At 42.9% G+C, this 13,887-nt stretch overlaps 2 protein-coding genes across 3 annotated transcripts in view; both read left to right on the plus strand.

Annotated features, from left to right (window-relative positions):
* The first annotated feature begins 1,870 nt into the window (after positions 1-1,870).
* dtl (denticleless E3 ubiquitin protein ligase homolog (Drosophila)) lies at positions 1,871-7,716 on the plus strand. Its single transcript, XM_047573906.1, has 15 exons — positions 1,871-2,143; positions 3,222-3,359; positions 3,452-3,544; positions 3,624-3,685; positions 3,828-3,948; positions 4,118-4,183; positions 4,282-4,397; positions 4,491-4,564; positions 4,647-4,753; positions 4,849-4,953; positions 5,606-5,718; positions 5,816-5,905; positions 6,028-6,151; positions 6,267-6,889; positions 7,008-7,716. The coding sequence occupies exons 1-15, from the start codon at positions 2,092-2,094 to the stop codon at positions 7,071-7,073; spliced, it is 1,950 nt and encodes a 649-aa protein (XP_047429862.1). The 5' UTR covers positions 1,871-2,091; the 3' UTR covers positions 7,074-7,716.
* A 1,269-nt stretch (positions 7,717-8,985) lies between these two features.
* ppp2r5a (protein phosphatase 2, regulatory subunit B', alpha isoform) overlaps positions 8,986-13,887 on the plus strand; it is a 41,342-nt gene continuing 36,440 nt past the window's right edge. For both annotated transcript variants that reach the window (XM_047573701.1, XM_047573702.1), the window contains exon 1: positions 8,986-10,091. In XM_047573701.1, the coding sequence (XP_047429657.1) occupies positions 9,944-10,091 (148 nt within the window). In that variant the 5' untranslated portion in view covers positions 8,986-9,943. The remainder of the gene's footprint in view (positions 10,092-13,887) is intronic.

Here is a 13,887-nt window from a genome sequence, read left to right on the forward strand (position 1 = left end):
AGCAACTCTGAGATCAATGTGAAGTCTATGAAGACGGTATATGTCATTTTTTATGTGTGATATTGGAGGAGTATATACATGTGATGTCGAGCCTTGTTTGAGTTTCTTTCCCCCTCATTTAAATAAATGCACATGTATTCACAAATGAGAAAGCTGCGTAAAGAGTGATGCTTCAGTGCTGTTAGCCTTGGCAATCTCCAATCTCTCTCCTGATTATAAAGGTAAGTGGTGACTAGAAAATAAGTTGTGTAACAAATGCCTTCATGTCATGTGAATGCAGATATTATCAAAGCTGGCAGTACACTTCGAATACGGTGGAACCATGAACACTGAACTCCAGTTGTGATTACTGTAATCCTGATATGAGGTCTTACCACCTTTACAGTCAGTTATCTCCAGTCAAGGACATTAACTCTGAATGAACCCCCTGCTGAAGCACTGTACTATCTCTCTGATCAATGCTAATCTTTGCACAGGCTTTGTTGGACCGTAGTTGCGCTTATAGCATGTGAATTGGCCAACCTGACACTAACTTGTGGGAATTATTTAGAAACTTTGTTTCCTGTAGCCCATCCCAGCTATCATTGGCCAAGAGGCAGGGTACATACCTGGACAGGTCTCCAGTCTATTGCAGGGCTAATGCATGGAGAAAAACAAGCATTCACGCTAACATACGCACCTGTGGCCAATTCAGAATCACCAGTGAACCTAACAAGCATGTCTTTGGACGGTGGGAGGAAGCAGGAGTACCTGGTAAGAACATGCAAACTCTACACAGAAAGTCCCTATCAACCTGGATTTCAAGCTGGAACCTTCTTGCTGTGAGGCACCACCACACTACCCTGTTGTCCAAGTATGGATATCAATATATATAAATAAATCTAAATGTATGTGAGTAGGTATAAATAAGTTGTCCCAAACTCATTCAGTATTTAAAACAACTATGAACTGCAACAATGTCATATTATAACGTTACTGGTGTAATATGTTGCATGCACTAAATGCTCTCAGTTTGCTTTTAGTTTTGTTCCATTTCACCCATTTCATTTATATAATGTAAATACTCCCACTTGCAGGTTCAATAGGAACACTACACCTACAATAAATAAATAAAATAACTCATGGGATAAACTCAATTAAATTGTGGTCAGGATTTCCACCCAATTATGTTGCCACAACTCAAACCAAGTAGATCCATGTAATGTAATTAAACTGATTAATTAAGTACTGAACTACAATATTTATAGTGGAAACCAAGGCACTATTATGCACTTACAATTAAATCATTGTTAGTATTACTGAAATGTTAAAACAGCTAGTAAGTACTCTTCCTTTTAACAATATTTATATTATGCACCTTTTTAAAAGGTATGTATGCCAGTAAATACTAATGCCTTCTAACAGCGCTGTATTAAATATTAGAAGATTAGTATTAAAATAAAAGAGAGATTTAACTTTTTTAAATTTTGGAGGCTGTGACTAAATAACAGAAGCACTTCAGTATAATTTTAATAATAATTGATATATTTTTTCATTAATTGGAATATTTTTAATAATAATAATTTATTTATTTAAGTCTTGAAAATATTTTGCAATGATGTCGAGGTACAAGAGCATAGAAATATAAAATCAAACAAAGATTAAAACAAACTAAAACATAGTTTAACATCAAAATGAGCATGGTGTTGCATTATCACGTTTCTGACGCAGTTTCGACGTAAAGTGAACAGGCATGAAACAGGATTTGACGTATGAAGCATGAATTTGTTTGGGTTGAAATTGTAGGCGGCCACTTTCGTGCAAGAGGCGGCTCCTTCTGTGGGTTTTTGCGGCAAATAACTGTCCCAGCAAAACAGCGGCGAGGCACAAAGGAAGCGGAAGTGGCCCAACCAGGAAGTGGGCCGCCTCAACCAATGGGAGCGCGTTGCGTCAGTTTAGCGCGAGATTCGGTCTCTGCTCGGACGGTCTGTTCGCGGGAACCAGCAGCAGCAGCAGCGACTCGGCGGACAAAAAGAGGAGGGGGATCCAGCGAAACTTCTCGGCGTTATAAGCAAAGATTTGTTCCAGATCGTCTTCTGCTGGAGTCTAGCGATGCTTTTCCGCTCAGTTGTTGACAGAAGATTGGGCAGACGGAGGCAGAATGGTGAGAAAGCGATGCGTTTGAGTGTTTTGCAGCCACGCACGAGTCTCGGAGTAGTTTGTTTTCTGTGGTTTACTGTATTATCTGCTCGGCTACTGGTTGATTTAAGCTAGGCCACGATCAGGGGTGATATAACCCAACTTTAATGTTTTATATTTGGACTATAAAAGCAAAAGTGTGAATCGTTGGATTGGTTTTATTTATGTTACCATGACAGTATAGTTTATTTCTTCCATGTTAGCTTAAGTTAATATTAGCTTCCAGGTTTGAACTGGGCCTAATCCCACCAAAGTTGACATCCATAACGCACACAGCAGAAGCAACCAAGTCTCGTTCGTATCTAACATACAGTCTAGAAATCAGATGAGTGTAGAAAGTCTAATAGTTTTATGTGACTCTGTTATTAGAAAGCAGTTGGATCGACACTGTCTCCAAACAGAGAGCGAGGGGGGGCCGTGCACAATTTACGCAGCAGACACAGCAGATCTAACTTTAGTTATTGTGTGCAGTGATCTCACTGGAAACAAAGCGGTTTGTTAAAAATCCCTAAAGTAGATTAAGGTAAGAGAAAAATGAATATATCACAGGTACAGAATAAATGCAGTTGTCACCAGGTTGAATATACATTATGGATCTCTTATCAACACTGACAATTGCAATATGGATACTGCACTTGAGAAAAACAAAATAAAAAAGGATCAAGCATCATCCTCGGACTTATCGTACAGAAAAATAAAGCAAAAGACAGCCAGACTAATATTTAAAACACGGTTCATTATATAGCTTACTTTAGCGGTATCCTAACAGGGAGGTGTTTTTTTTTCTTTTTCAGATTTTATGTCATGGTATCTGACTATTTAGACACAGAATCTGTAATATTTGTCTCGCCAACACAGTCGAGGACACGCCTCAATCGTTAAATTGTTAAATTAATTCATCAGTGAGCCAGAATAGATGTAGAATAACAAGTAGATATGTAACTCGGTACATCATAGTTTAATCACGCACGTCCTGGGTTTGAGACTAATTTCAACCCAGAGTCTGACTGACTAAACATGTCTCTATTCGTGTTTGTACCCAGCTCTCCCTGCAGACCCGTGGTCCAGGTATCCTCTCAGCTCTCTGCTGGAAGGCTACAAGTGCGTCCGCCATGACGAGCACATCTCCTACGGGAACCTGGGTGACACTGTGCCCCCATTTGGATTGGCTTTCTCCTCTGGTAATTTATACGTGTATATCATTATACTCTGTGTTCAGAACATAATCTGACATCGTCTATTACCTTACTCACCGAAATGTCCCTCTTTCCAGCTGGAGGCCAACAGGACGTCCTGGCAGCAGCTAATGAAGAAGGCATCGTTAGGATCTATAACACAGAGAGCCGCAACAGCCCCCTCCTGAAGGGTAATTATGGGAGACTTCATTGTGTGCGGTTTTCATTAGTAGGCAGTAATCAGTGGCTGATTGAGTTTGAACTTTGCAGAGTGGCTGGCTCACGAAAATGCCGTCTTTGACATCGCCTGGGTACCAGGGGAGCCTCAGCTGGTGAGTACAGTGTCATGCCAATCTGCAGAAAATGAAGCACTTTCACTGAAACGCATTTATTATAAGGGTTTTATTTTATTTATAGCTGCGTGTGAAGGTTATTTTGAGGCTCTTTCTTAATTTCTTTTCTTGATACCGTCAGGTGACCGCCGCGGGCGACCAGATGGCCAGGCTGTGGGATGTGAAGACCGGGGAGGTGTTGGGAAGCTTCAAGGGCCACCTCTGCAGCCTCAAGTCTGTCGCGTTCACACCCCAGGAAAAAGGTGCGCTTCATACGGACCCAGTTCTTTGGTGCAGGATTCGTTCTGCAACGTCTCTTTTTCAGGAGAAAACTTTATGTTGTTGTCGTTAAAGTCGCGAAAACACATGGATCTATATATACATATATATCATGATGTACATCTTGTTCATTATTTGTTTTCCTTTAAACAGCTGTTTTCTGCACCGGAGCCAGAGATGGAAACATTATGGTCTGGGATATCAGGTGCAGCAAAAAAGGTATGTATCTATTAGAAATGAGATTTTCTTTTATTTTCTGTATTACTGTCACGTTGGCTATAGATTTATTAATCGTTATGTTTCAATCTTCCTCTCAGATGGCTTCTACAAACCGGTGAAACAGATCTGTGGCGCGCACAACAAAGCCGAGACCAACCCCCCCTCTAAAACCAAGAAGAGACGGAGCAGCATGCGCGGCATGGCTCCCAGTGTGGTGAGTCTCCTTGACGACAGAACCTGCTGGATGAAAATGAGGATGGTGCAGGTTGATCAGGGCTGATGTCTGAGTGTTCGATTTTTCTTGCAGGATACCCAGCAGAGTGTCACAGTGGTGTTGTTTCGGGATCAGCACACCCTCATCTCTTCGGGGGCCGTTGATGGGTAAGGGAAAAAAAAAAAAGAAAACATTCAACTCATCACTGTTTAAAATGTTACAATAAGATTTTTTTTCTCCAAATATTAGAGTAATCAAGATGTGGGATCTGAGGAAGAACTACACCGCGAGCCGTCCTGATCCCGTGCCCCTGCAGACGTACCCGTACCCGGGTTCCTGCATGCGGACGCGGCTCGGTTAGTTCTCTTACATCTCCTACGACGGATTCAGCTGTGTTCAGTCAGGATGTACAAAATGAGCTGAAAACGTCGTTTTTCGGTTTCTGTTCCAGGTTATTCTGGGCTCGTGCTGGACTCGTCGCGGTCTAACGTCATGTGCAACTGCACGGACGACAGCATCTACATGTTCAACGTCTGCGGAATAAAAACCTCCCCGGGTAAATGAGCTCCACACTCTGGCAGCATGAGAGGAATTTAAGATGACACAGCATCAATAGAATACACAGACAGAATATACAGTAATCTGCATATGCACAACAGGTGTCATGCATGGATCTATATGCACATGTACAATCTTCTTTGGCATCTGTACACAATAAAAATATATATCCACGGACGGGTAAAGATAAAAACGAGGGGTTAAATACTTGATGTGATGCATTGTGCAAAGTAAGATCCTGATCCTTTCAGCTGCCTGTTCCAGAGTTTAAGCAGAATTCACAGGTGTAGAGCTTGAACAAACAGTGGAAAATGCCCATAAGACACAGACACACAACAAGGAGCACAGCTGCTCTTATTTATCTCTAATTTATCACTAGGTGGCGCTAAAGCCCTGGGCTTAAACTCTCATAATGGAGGCAGTGAATAAAGTTGATGCAAAAGGAAGCAGCTGTAATGTGTGTGTGCGCATGTACGATCTCACTCTAATGAATTTAAATTGAGGTCCTTAATAGCAGTAATTATGGGGCTTATTTTAACACCGTGTTGAAACGAGTCACAATATTTTTGCAGAGGGTAAGGGGGGGTTTTGGTGTTGAGTGTCCCTTGAAATTACGTTGCGTCCTAATAATTGCACGCTTTCTTCCACAGTGTCAGTTTTCAGTGGCCACCAGAACTCCTCGTTTTACGTCAAGTCCTCCATCAGCCCGGACGACCAGTTCTTGGCCAGCGGCTCCAGTGACAACCACACCTACATCTGGAAGGTACTTGAGCGTGTCCTTGTCTTAATTGTTTGCAGAGTTGTGGTGTGTTTTAGCTTGATCCACATTTTTTTATAAATTTATTTGTTTGTTTTTTAAGATATCCGATCCTCAGAGTCCTCCCATGACGCTCCAAGGTCACAGCGAGGAAGTGACGTCTGTTGCGTGGTGTCCAACAGATTTCACCAAGGTATGCGTGGAATAATTATTGGACAAAAGTCACGCACAATCTTGATAATTCTGGCTTCCTGTACTGTGTGGATTTCCCCCGTTGAGCCGCGTTAATGATAATCACTTCTGCTCCGCTGTCAGATTGCTTCCTGTTCTGACGACCACACTGTGAGGATCTGGCGGCTTCACAGAGAGGCCGACGGAGTCCAGTCGTCGGTGGGGGAGGCCAACTTGGTAGGCTGGGCACGTCCCGTGTCTCCCTCAAGTAAGTAGTTCACCTATTATGTAACGTTTTAAATTGGTGTCATAAATCAGCCCTCGAATGCCAAATGTCAAACGGCTTGTGGCGTCACATTTGACCTAATGGTGCTTCTATTAAGGACCTGCGGTCAGAGCGGAGACCACCCCTGCCAAGACCCAGAGGACGGAGAGCCTCGGCGGCCTGTCTTCTCCCCGGCTCGCCGCCTGCGCCCCTAGCGGCGCCGCCCTGCCCCTTCCTTCCAGCACCACATCGCCCATCCACGCCAAGGAGCCGGCTGTCCGCCAGAGAACGCCGTCCTCTATCAAACAGTGGTTGTCCCCGGGTCACGGCTCTCCCGCTCCCGTCCGCCGGGTCCTGAGCCCCTGCCCCCAGAGCCCGGCGGCGACGGGCACCCCGCCCGCGGAGCGGCGGGCCAAGAGGAGGCTGGAGACGGGCGACGTTTCGTCCGCCGGCTGCGACGGCGCGGAGGGGTGCGACTGCGTCGCCGAACTCTACCCCGCGGGTAAGAGGAGCCGAGCCCTGCCTGAGATCTGCCGCCCTGCTGCCCCGGAGAGCCCGCATCGCGCCGAGGACGATAAACAAGCGCCGTCAAGGCAGAGCGACAAGGAGAACCACTCCCCCAGAGCCACGAACTGGTTGTCAGCCATGAGCCAAAAGATGAGGAAAGGTCAAGGAGGCCCGAGTGCTCCCAGGAGCCCCAGCGGCTCAAAGAAGCAGGAAGGCAAGACGCCGGCTTCACCAGTAAGTACACAACACCCAGGTTTTTATTGTTTTGTTTTTTTTCCCCCCACCATTGTTATTCACCACCTTTTAATAAAGTGATTACTGCTGTTGACCGTTTGTTTTGTTTGTTTTCCAGACCATCCGCTCACCACAAAGCATGAAGAAAATCTCCATGTATTTCACAAGAAGGCCTTTGGAGTGAGCGACACAAATGCTCTGTTTGAGATTTATTGTTTGTTTTTTTTTGTTTTTTTATTGAGGCTGTTTTTAAGTCGGACCCAAGACAGTAAGCCGATAGAAACATTGATCAATGACTCTGGGCCACACGCAGAATGGCAACAGTCATTATGAAGATGTAATGGTGCGTTTTTGACAGTGGCTTCTTCTTTTTTTTTTTTTTCCATACATATATATATATAAATACAGTCACCTTCTACACTATTGCAGAGAAATTCAATTGCACATTCCAGAGTAAATCTTTCATTTTACTCAGTTGCGACACGTTTAAGAGTTGCTATATATGCAAGAGTTCCTTATTTAAGAGGAGGTTAACTAGGTATTAATCCTCCAGTGCAGAGAAAAATATTTGTTCACAGATGTGGATATTTTAAAGTCTACTAAAAAAAAAACAACTATCGAGGCATTTTATGAACTTCATTAAAATATATAAAGAAGTTTTCATGTATGTGGGTTTGATGTTTTCTATCAGTCTTACACATACAGTTTTTTTTTCTTACTTACGTTGTTTATATGTACAAAATAACTTGCTTGGTTTGTTTGTATTTAACTGACAGAAATTTGCTGTGGTCAAGATTTTTATTAAATGTAAAATACTTTTCAGTGTACGTTGCAGTGTTTTCCTCCTGTTTGACATATCTTCACTTGTAGGTGCACACAGAGTAAGAATTATACTGAGAGATTCAAAGAGTGGAAGGCTTATTTTTAGGAAATGCCTAAAAATAAGCCTCATTTTCTTCAAGGTCCATTCATGCACCGTCATTAGCCGGAACGTTTTGTGAGAAGTTTGTGAAAATCTGCAGTTATCCAGCTCATTATGAATCTAAGCCTAAAGCAAACTGGACTCGTTTTAGATTTCACCAGTCATTTTACTGCCTTGGCTGAGTGTACAGTTAGTTGTGATTTATTTGTGTTTTAAAAATGCCTCATTTTGCGTTGCAGAATTGCACTTGCTGTGCTCCCTCTGCCTTTTGCAACCCAGTTTATTTGTGCAATTGGATCGCTGCCAACCTGAACAATAGGTGAAAGCAATCTGTGCAGGTCAAAGGTTGTGGTATTTATGATTATTTGCTGCCCCAGATTTGTTCTGTATTGTAAATGCGTGCCGATATTGATTTTGTTGGATGACTAAACACTGATCAGCCGTAACATTAAAACCACAGACAGGGCAGGTAAATGACATTGAACGTCTCGTGTCAATTCAAATGTTGTGCTGGGAAACGTTTTGAATTCATTCATGTGGACGTTGCTTAGAAGAATAGGAGTGCCACAGCGGTGACACTCCTTGACGGCAGCGCCCATCCCCAGTACGATGCAGCCTGACACAGGTCACACACACAAAAACGCTTTAGGAACAACACAAGGTGTCGACCTGGCCTCCAAATTCACCAGATCTCAAACTGATCAAGTATCAAGTGAGATGATCCACAGAGGCCCCTCCTGTGAACCCCTAGGACCCCCTTTTGAACAACATTTTGTTGCCAGACACCACAGGCAACCCTCCGAAGGCCCATGTCCATTCTCTGATGTGTCACAAGTGATTAGGAGGCACAAAGCAGACCTACACGATATTATATTAGGCTAGGTGGTCATAATGTTATGCCCGATCAGTGTATATTAGAAGTGCAATGGCAGTTTAACACACGAGCTGTGGTAAGACATGATTAGATGCTGAGGACACTTTGACTCCCTGATCATAAATACCTCATCCTGCTCATAATTCACCGTACAGCGTCACCTGGTATTTGTTTTCACATGTCACATGTCCAGGCCCCGCCTCCGGCGCAACGCGATTGGCTTAAAAAGTTTCCAGCCTTCCGCGATTGGCTTGCGCGGGACGTCAATCAAAGGCGGCCCCGCCCAACAGCGCTCCCGCACAGTCAGAGTAGACACGGAGACAGACAGAGACGGAGCGGCTGTGTTTGGGAGTGTTTACGGCCGCCTGCGCTGCACGACATCCACTAAAACTGTTGTAGTTAAGAATACTCTGCCATTTTTTATTAGAGGCCTCGAAGCCGTCGGAGTGTACTCAGCGAGGACATGTAGCTCAAACCGGGTTCGCTCTTCGTGCAGACGCGGTTAACTTTTTTTTTACACGAGTCGTCGAGCGGTTGCGGATAGTTTTTCTGAATATCAGCGGAAGTCCGACAAGGATTGGAAAAAAAAAAAAAAAAAACCCCGGTGCTCGGAGACGTAGACTCGATGTTTTAAACAAAGAACTGCAGGGATTTACGCGGTTCGGTCCTCTTTTGTAACTTTTTCTCTTAAAATCCCGAGCAGCGGTGCATGTTGTTGTAGTAGCTTACGTTAACGGTTGCTAATGTTAGCATGCTAGCTGGTTAGCTGTCAGCCTAGCTCCACTGTTCCGTTGCTGCTGCTGCTGCTGTTGTGTGTTCAACTTTTTTCAATGACCATGTCCTTCAGAGGTTTTTGCAACAGGTAGACGTTTTGCAAACACGATGAAGCAGTTAAACGCTTCAGACATTTAGAAACTTGTATATTTCTTATGCTTTGTGACTTGTAGTGCGGGCTTTAGTTTTTTTTTGTTGTTGTTGTTGCTGTTGTTGTTGTTTTGAAGATTGTTCCCGCATCTCTTCTGAGTGCTCCAACGATGCATCCTTTGCACTAAACCCTGAAAAAACCCCACCGACCATGTTGGATCATACAGAATAACACAAGACGGGCTTCTTCAAGCTCTGGCAGTTTTTTTTTTTTTTTTTTTTTGCTCCATAATTTTGGAGCCGATGTGAAAGAGGAAAAAAAAAAAACCTTTAACTCGACCCGGGGGAATACAATAAAAAAATAAGCTCGCGTGAAGTCAGTCCGTGCATCAAAATGTCGGCCATCTCTGCATCCGAGAAAGTGGACGGCTTTACGAGGAAGTCCGTGAGGAAGGCGCAGAAGCAGCGAAAATCCCAAGGCTCCTCTCAGTACCGCACGCAGGGAGCTCCGGTGGAGCTTTCTCCTTTGCCGCAGCTCAAAGGTACGTGAAGGGGGCGAAGAGGAGGTGGTGGTGGGGGGGGTGGGTGGGGGTCCGCATCTTAAAATAGTCATGACCATTGAGTTGTGTATGCACTGTCTGATCCTCTGCAAATTACACACTAAGGGATGACGCCTATGACCTGGTTAACACAATTAAAGGCGATGCTTATTTTGTGCAGATCTCCCATGTATAAACCTGTTTTTGTCCCCCCCCCCCTCCCCTAAAATTTCCTCCAGAGATTAGAGTAGATTCAACTTTAGTGTCATTGCACATGTGCAGGTACACAGCAATGAAATGCATGCAATGCAATGTATGAGCCTTGTGATACAGATTATTTTTATATGGACAATAGTTACAGGTGAGTTGAGCAATATAAGTAGAGAAATAAACAAGAATTATAACTAGTGAGTAGTGGATGAATAATAAGCAGCGGCTCCCTAATCTTACTAAGCTAGTGCAATATTTGTTACATGCTACTGTGCAAACAGATTGCTTAAATCGCGCAGAACAAGTCCACTAGTGCAGTGGTGATGGTGTAACAGTCTTCAGTCTTTCGAGAGGGAATCAGCTTGAAGAGTTTAGCACCGAGAAATCTGAAAAGCTAACTAAGGTGCCTTAGTTATACTGATCAGTTGTCTTTATCTTTTTCCTTTTTTTACATCCAGGTGTTTCACAAAAGCCCAAATCAGCCTCTCACCAGCAGGCAGAGCTGATCTAACATGCACAGGCACATCTACGGATGTCAAAAAGGGGTTAAGAGGGACCTTAGCATCTACATGTTTTGTTTTTTGTTTTTTGTTTTTTCAGGATGCATCCACTACACGCTCACTTAACATTTCATTAGCTACGCTAGCAAAAAGGAGTGCGTTGTAATGTAACACCAAAGCACTAAAACATAGCTTCATGAACGTTGTGGTATTCAGTATTTGTATGAAATAACTATTATTGTCCGTACATGATACAATGTATGTACAGTTTTATTACCACGTTTTTATATAATTTTTCATTAAATGGTGAAAGTCTCTACTACATTGTCCATACCATAAGACCCGGTCAGAATGAGGCGCTTGTGTTTTGTCGGCCTGTTGATGCTGGTAGAGTCTGTTTATAGTAAAGAAAGCTTGGAAGAAGCTTAAGAACGGCTCGGTGAGCGTCTTCTCTCTGCAACTTGGCAAGTTTTTATAAATTGTGATGTTTTAAAGCAATTTCCAGTGCTAACATGCAGAGCGATATAGCAAGTGCCAGAGGGAGCTGGCTGCTGGAACACTTAATGAAGCATGCTTTAGTTATTCCTCATTCATTCCCACACTCTATCGAAATCGTACTTGTCCAAGCCAGATACTGGAAAGACTTGTACAGTTTATTTCGACAACACTGAAAGCAGCAAAGAGAAAGTGAGAGTCCGCGTTGGATATCATTTTTTTTTTGTTAGTCTTTTTTTTCCCGCCTGTCCTGATGTGGTACGTGTGGACTGTAGGATTGTGCAGTAAAAATGCATCAAGCGTAATGTAACACCGTGGACAGGATAATATGGGTGGCCAGTATCGAGCCTTGCAGAGTTTGTTGTTAGTAGATGCACAGCTGTGTGTTTTAGGTAGGGACAAGCAAAGTGAGGCGGTGGCCTTGCAGAGTTATGACTTGCCTGTCAAATGTAACACTAACATTCCTACGTTTAATACGACCCCTTTGCAGTGTTTTGCACATGTTCCTTCTCCACGTATTTAAATTCAGGTGCTTCAACCTATTTTTATAGTTTGTCTTTGGAAAAAACTGTTTAGATGTGAAAATCTCAGCTCGCCCCTGACATTTTGTATTCCTTTAGCCTGCGGTGAAGTCTAATCTTGCTGAGCCTGCTAACAACTGTGCGTACATTCCTGTGTGTACTTTAAGATTTTGTTCACAAATTGACTTGGGGAAGTGCAGCGTACACCTTTCATTGGTAACTGGCATGAAACACGGTGATGGAATTATTTACAGTATCTGAGATCTAGTAACACCAGCACCAGCAGTAGTTTAAGTTGATCATTTGTAAAGTTTATAGCTCAGACAAGCCTCAACTGCTTAACAAAAGTGTTGATGTTAAAGCGAAGAGCAGAGAGTTGAAGTAAGAAAAGACTTGTTGGGTCAAGTAGGAGGAACTTTTCAACATGTTGCAACTCATCAAGTGTCGAAAACAAAGTCTGTCACAATTAGTGGCTGCATTCGCTGAAAGGGATTCATTGCTAACAATTGTAGCATGCAAACAGAGCACAGATAGTGAGGAGAAGTACTCACCACTCAGCAGGAATCTGAAACGCTCAGTGTGATTTTTCCCAGGCCGGAGCATTGAACCACAACAATGCTCCAAACTGACTTGAAACAGCACGGCAGCTAATTGTCTTGACAGGGCTAAAAAGTGACAGGCAAATTATCCCACTTTCTTCCACTGAAAGCTTGAGGGAGATTTGTGCTGCATCATGGTGGCCACCATCAGTTGGGGGATGATGGGTAAAACTCTATTTTTCTGATTCGGTTGATTCTGCTGACAGTAATATTGTTAGAAATATTTTTTGAAAGAAAATTTACAATCTGCTTTTTAATTTCTAATCAGAACTTGCAGAAGTGTTGTCGTCAGAGCTGAAAAGCTTGTGTGTTAAAGTCTGTCACGTACAGGTTAATGGATTTTTGTACCATTGGGTCACATTGAATTAGTAGAAAAGAGCAGCTACACATTGTACTAATGGGAACAGGTAACAGTTTGAGACAAATGTATGATAATTAAAGTGGCACATTAAAAAAACAACACAAACAAACGCAGTGTTGCCACTGTGTAATACAAGATTTCGAAGCCTTAGCAGTTGTAATAGCAGCAGTTACTGAAGCACTAATGACTATAATAATGATGTTTACTCTTGGCCAATAAATGTACATTAAAGCGAAGGTTAACCAACATTGTAGTTCTTTCCAACATGACTCAGACACTTGGGGACCAATTAGTTAACTGTGAAATTGCACAGACTTGATTATAAATGCATCGAAATGCACCCAGTTTCTATGTAGAATAATAATAAGAATAACAATATTGCTTCAGAGCTTTATTTTGCAGAGAAATCTGTGGTGTCTCGAGTCTCCCCACAAATCGATCCAAATCCTCTTGGGGTCAAACCCTTTGTGAACGATCATCATTTATGCACCTTACGCACCTTTCTTTCGGAAAATACTAATTCAAAGCTCACGCAGACAGTTTCCTGTGTAGAGGATGTTTCCTTACGCTGGATATATTACATAATATTCTGAGTTATGCTGAGGATTCAATGTTCTCAGGCTACACAACTATAAACACTCTCTCTTCAGAAAGATATTTTAAGGTGCGCGTACTTGACAGACTCATTGTCCACTTACGCCCTTATTCTTGTGCATAAAACCGCATTACAACGGAATTAATTCTCCTCCATTTGTAAGGGCAATTTTCCCCACATTTATAAATAGGGATCCATAAATAACCCATCCCTATGTCTGCCTATGTTAGTACCCTACCTTGAGGATGTTTGCAACACTACCCATGGTTTTTCAAGCTTGTTTGCACTCACTGATTGTCCATCTGTTGACTAGTAGCACTTGGTTGTATGAGTCAAGATTTATATACGGTACCATGAGTCCGTCGTTACAAAGCCTAGCTGTCCAACCATACTCCACGTTAAGGTGTTAATTTGTTGAGATTATGTTACGTAACAGTGCAAAATTATTGCGGCGTCTCGTTATCCGCCGTCAGAACTCGAATCAACACGATTCCTGGTTTATCTCCGTGTCTATTATC

This window comes from Mugil cephalus, chromosome 21, assembly GCF_022458985.1.
Source record: "Mugil cephalus isolate CIBA_MC_2020 chromosome 21, CIBA_Mcephalus_1.1, whole genome shotgun sequence".
Lineage (NCBI taxonomy): Eukaryota > Metazoa > Chordata > Actinopteri > Mugiliformes > Mugilidae > Mugil > Mugil cephalus.

Coding starts and splice junctions, on each gene's coding strand:
- dtl (XM_047573906.1), top strand. CDS start 2,092: ATGCTTTTCCGCTCAGTTGTTGACAGAAGATTGGGCAGACGGAGGCAG. Junction 3,949..4,117: donor GTTCACACCCCAGGAAAAAG/GTGCGCTTCATA, acceptor TCCTTTAAACAG/CTGTTTTCTGCACCGGAGCC. Junction 4,954..5,605: donor CGGAATAAAAACCTCCCCGG/GTAAATGAGCTC, acceptor TTTCTTCCACAG/TGTCAGTTTTCAGTGGCCAC.